Source organism: Morone saxatilis, unplaced genomic scaffold (genome assembly GCF_004916995.1).
Source record: "Morone saxatilis isolate NCDOM2014 unplaced genomic scaffold, NCSU_SB_2.0 Contig14, whole genome shotgun sequence".
Lineage (NCBI taxonomy): Eukaryota > Metazoa > Chordata > Actinopteri > Moronidae > Morone > Morone saxatilis.
In genome coordinates, this window is record NW_023339696.1 from 2,307,173 (window position 1) to 2,310,961 (window position 3,789).

The following is a 3,789-nucleotide window of genomic DNA, read 5'->3' on the forward strand; positions in this document are numbered from 1 at the left end:
ACCTGCACCTGATCCCACCTGCAGAGAGAGCGAGAGAGAGTTGGAGCAAGTTGGTCATAGGAATATAAAATACACCAATATATGTAGATCACACTACTAATGAATCACTTGGAATTCGGTTCTACTGGTTGTGTCAACAATATCCCCGTATATCATGTTTTTAAGTTTCAGTTTTATGAGTAATATGAAGGAAACTACAACCTGAATTCTATTATACAACCCTGCTTCGTAAAATGACAAACCATGTATCCTTGTATCACAGCCACAACATTTTTATTGAATATTTGAAATGAGTATATGAATATTAATATATTATTTATCATTTTAAAATTATTCACATAAAGCAACACAATATGAATTTAACTGCAGATCTGAGTCTATTTTGTATTCTTTTTTCTAATGGCCACTGTCTCAACAATGCTATGGCACTAATTAAACACTAGCATCCTCCTGATCCTACTTCCATTTAATCTCTGGCTCTGTTTTAAAGCTAAAGTGAAGCCCATATGAGATGACCTAACGCATTCATTGGTACCAACCATGCCATGGTAGCCTGTTGGGAAGGGCACTGCATGATCATTCATTTTAATTTAAAGGGGGGGAATTTAGATGCTCTATTCCACTCTAGGAAGTAAGCGTTAAATTAGATCACATTACATCAATGTTTCACTTCACCATTAAATGTACCTGCGTACAGGGAAGAAGAAACCCCAAGTTTAAATCTGGACTTTTCAAGTACCATTTGAGTACAATTAGAGGGCCAATAATAGTTTACATATGCCAGTCTAGCTTAGCACAGTACTATACAAAGACTTGTATGGGTCACCTATGTGTGTGTGTCTCTGTTTGTGTGTGTGTGTGTGTACCTCCTCAGGAGCTCCACTGCCAGGAAAGAAGTTTCCATCATCGTAGCGGTGGAGGGAGATGTAGAGGACGTTGGGGTCGCTGTAGAAGGCCTGCTGGGTGCCGTTGCCATGGTGAATGTCCTGTGGTGACAGGTCACAGTGGCATGAGAGAGAAGGTCAATGGTTGATACAGGCATTCTTAACACACTGCGGTCAACACATTACCCACAATTCTCTTTGCCTGTGCCCTGCACAGAATAATTGGCAATTTACGTGAGGTGTCACATTGCAACAGCAGTGAACTTTTTATACATACAAAAGGAGCAGTGCAGTCAAAACAAAGGTGATGTATAATCTATACTAATGAAGGGTAACTGGAAAGGTGGAGTATTTACGCCCTCTAGCAGCTTGCCGCTGTGGAAGTAAGATTGGCTCTCTGAGTTCAGTGAGTCACGCCAACTTCTCTCTGTGATCTGCCCAAATGTTAAACTGGGCCAAATGGGACCAATGAGCCAGGTGGGTGCTGTTTATTCACAACAGTCTGAACAGGAAATGCAGAGGACAGAATGAATCAGCTGTAAATTACACTTAATGGTGCACACCAACTCATATTTCTAATTCAGTGAGTTTTAAAAAATAAACTGGAGATCCACGTAAAATGAACAAGATAACCAAGGAAACATTCAAGATTCGTATGTGGAAAATGACTCAGCCTTGGTTTTCATTAAAGCTGCAGTAGGTCAGTTTTAGAAAAGTCAATTTTTGTCATATTGTCTGAAATTTTCACTGTATCCTGAAAGTAGTACATGAGAAAGATAATCTGTGAAAAAATCAGGTTCCTCTGGCTCCTCCTAATGGTAATGGGGGGGTCTGTGACAGGTGACAGACCGTGTGTGTGTCGGTGCTACTCACCCAGTCCACAATGAGGATCTTGCCCACTCCCAGTTTCTGTTGCAGCAGCTTGGCTGTGATGGCTACTGAATTAAAGAAACAAAACCCCCTGTTCCAGCAAAACACACGTAGAGAAAGAGCGGTACAGACTGTTAGTCATCACCAAAATGTGCCGTAGTGAAATATGCAGTGGCGTAACAATGAGCTTAGGGCTGTACTCACATGGCAGTGGATTCCTCAGCGTGGTGACCCGGTGGACGCACCACTGCGAAGCCGTTCTGGCACAAAAACAAAAACAGACACAGAGGGAAGGACAGGTCAGACAGTGCGTTTACTTTCAGGAAAGCTTGCACACTCGTGAGTATTTGCGCGTTACCTTCAGCTCCCCTGCCGCCACTCTGAAGGCCAGCTCGATGACGGAGCCGACTGCCATGCGGACTGCAGCCGACGAGTGCATCTCATTCCACACGGTGTCGCTGTCCACCTGCGGGGGGGGGGTCACAGAGCTCAGACCACAGCTAAAACACTGATACACAGACAGATGGATGGAGTAAAGAGATGGCCTCACCCCGATTCCTCCACAAGGAAGAACGGCATACATCTTCTGGCTAATTGGACCTGAAACAACCAATCAGAGTAGAGGTTATTGTGGTGTGTAAATTAGGATGATTACATATTAATACAGGACAGCACTTGTTCACAGTGGTGATCATTGCAGCTCCCTGTACGCTGGGAATACTCAGTCATCCCTGTCCTGCCTGCAACTGGTCCAGAACGCCGCAGCCATCACCTCTCCACTGGCTGAATTTATAAACTCCTTCATGGGTTGGCCCCTTCCTATACTGCAGACCTCCTGACCCATTATTCTACATCCAGGTCCCTCGGGTCGGCTGACTTGGGGCTCCTGGCTGTCCCGCATTCCAAACTTAGGCTCAGGGTTGCTCTTGCTGCTCCTGAACTGTGGAACAGCATCCCCCCTCATATCAGATCTGCCTCTTCCAATGGTAATTTTAAGGCCAGGCTCAAAACATGCTTTTATTCTGTAATGGCTGATTTCTTGCCTGGTGCTCTGTGTTGTTTATCTGTACCTGTGAGCTGTGTGCAGTGAGTTTTATGTCCAAGTTTCTCTTTATTTGTGTTTCTCTTAATTGTGATTGTCTCTACCTGCTCTGGTCTGTACAGAACTTTGGTCACACAGATACTAATTTGAATGCAGAATTTGAGTATTTTACACTCTAATATGGTACTTTCACTCTAGGTTCTCAGTACTTCTCCACCACTTCTCATCATAGAGCACTTGGCTGCATCCCACCAAGGTGTTTTTGACTTTTCTGCTCAGTTTTCAGAAGTGCAAGTCTGTTACATGCTGGCTTTATCCAAACAAATCCAACAAACTGACAGCATTAGATTTGACAGTCTTAGTCTTAGCTGCAGAGGTAAGAGAGCAGTCAGTCAGACAGACAGACAGACAGACAGACAGACAGACAGGTAGGTACCCAGCAGCTTCTTGTGGTCCAGCTTGTGTCGATTCAGCGGACTGGTTCCATACAGCAGAGTGTGGAACTCTGAATGGACGGACTGGATCTCATCCAGAGACGCTTTACGCCCACGAATCCTCTGCTCACACACACAGACGGAGAGAGAGACTGAGTAAGGAGGTTGCACATTTTAAATTTGCACGTAAGAAAAAAGATAACAGAACGGTTAATTTGGCAATTGCTAGAATTACGAAAGACCTGTAAAAAAAGAAGCTGTTATAGATGACATGGACAATGAAACTTCAGCGTACAGACGCAGGGAAGATTTACAGTAAGCGATGATAACACAAGATCTGCTAACTCCACTCGCTTTCTCTGGGAGGGGACTGTTGGCAGTTTGTTGCAGTGCATGCTGGGATAGCCTGCAGTGTGTGCACAAACCGTGACATTACATCATTGTGGGCGTAGCTCTCCTGTGAGTACAAAGGTCCTGTTTGCAAAGTGTGTGTGTGTGTGTGTGCGTGTGTGTGCGTGTGTGTGCGTGTGTGTGCGCGCATGTGAATACCTCACAGCGG

General features: G+C 44.6%; 1 protein-coding gene across 1 annotated transcript in view; it reads right to left on the minus strand.

Annotated features, from left to right (window-relative positions):
- hdac5 (histone deacetylase 5) overlaps positions 1 to 3,789 on the minus strand; it is a gene marked incomplete at its 3' end in the record, with an annotated part of 27,775 nt that continues 23,986 nt past the window's right edge. Inside the window, 7 exon segments of the mRNA XM_035654964.1 lie at positions 1 to 18; positions 867 to 986; positions 1,758 to 1,845; positions 1,959 to 2,014; positions 2,113 to 2,220; positions 2,305 to 2,354; positions 3,233 to 3,353. Of these exon segments, the coding sequence (XP_035510857.1) occupies positions 1 to 18; positions 867 to 986; positions 1,758 to 1,845; positions 1,959 to 2,014; positions 2,113 to 2,220; positions 2,305 to 2,354; positions 3,233 to 3,353 (561 nt within the window).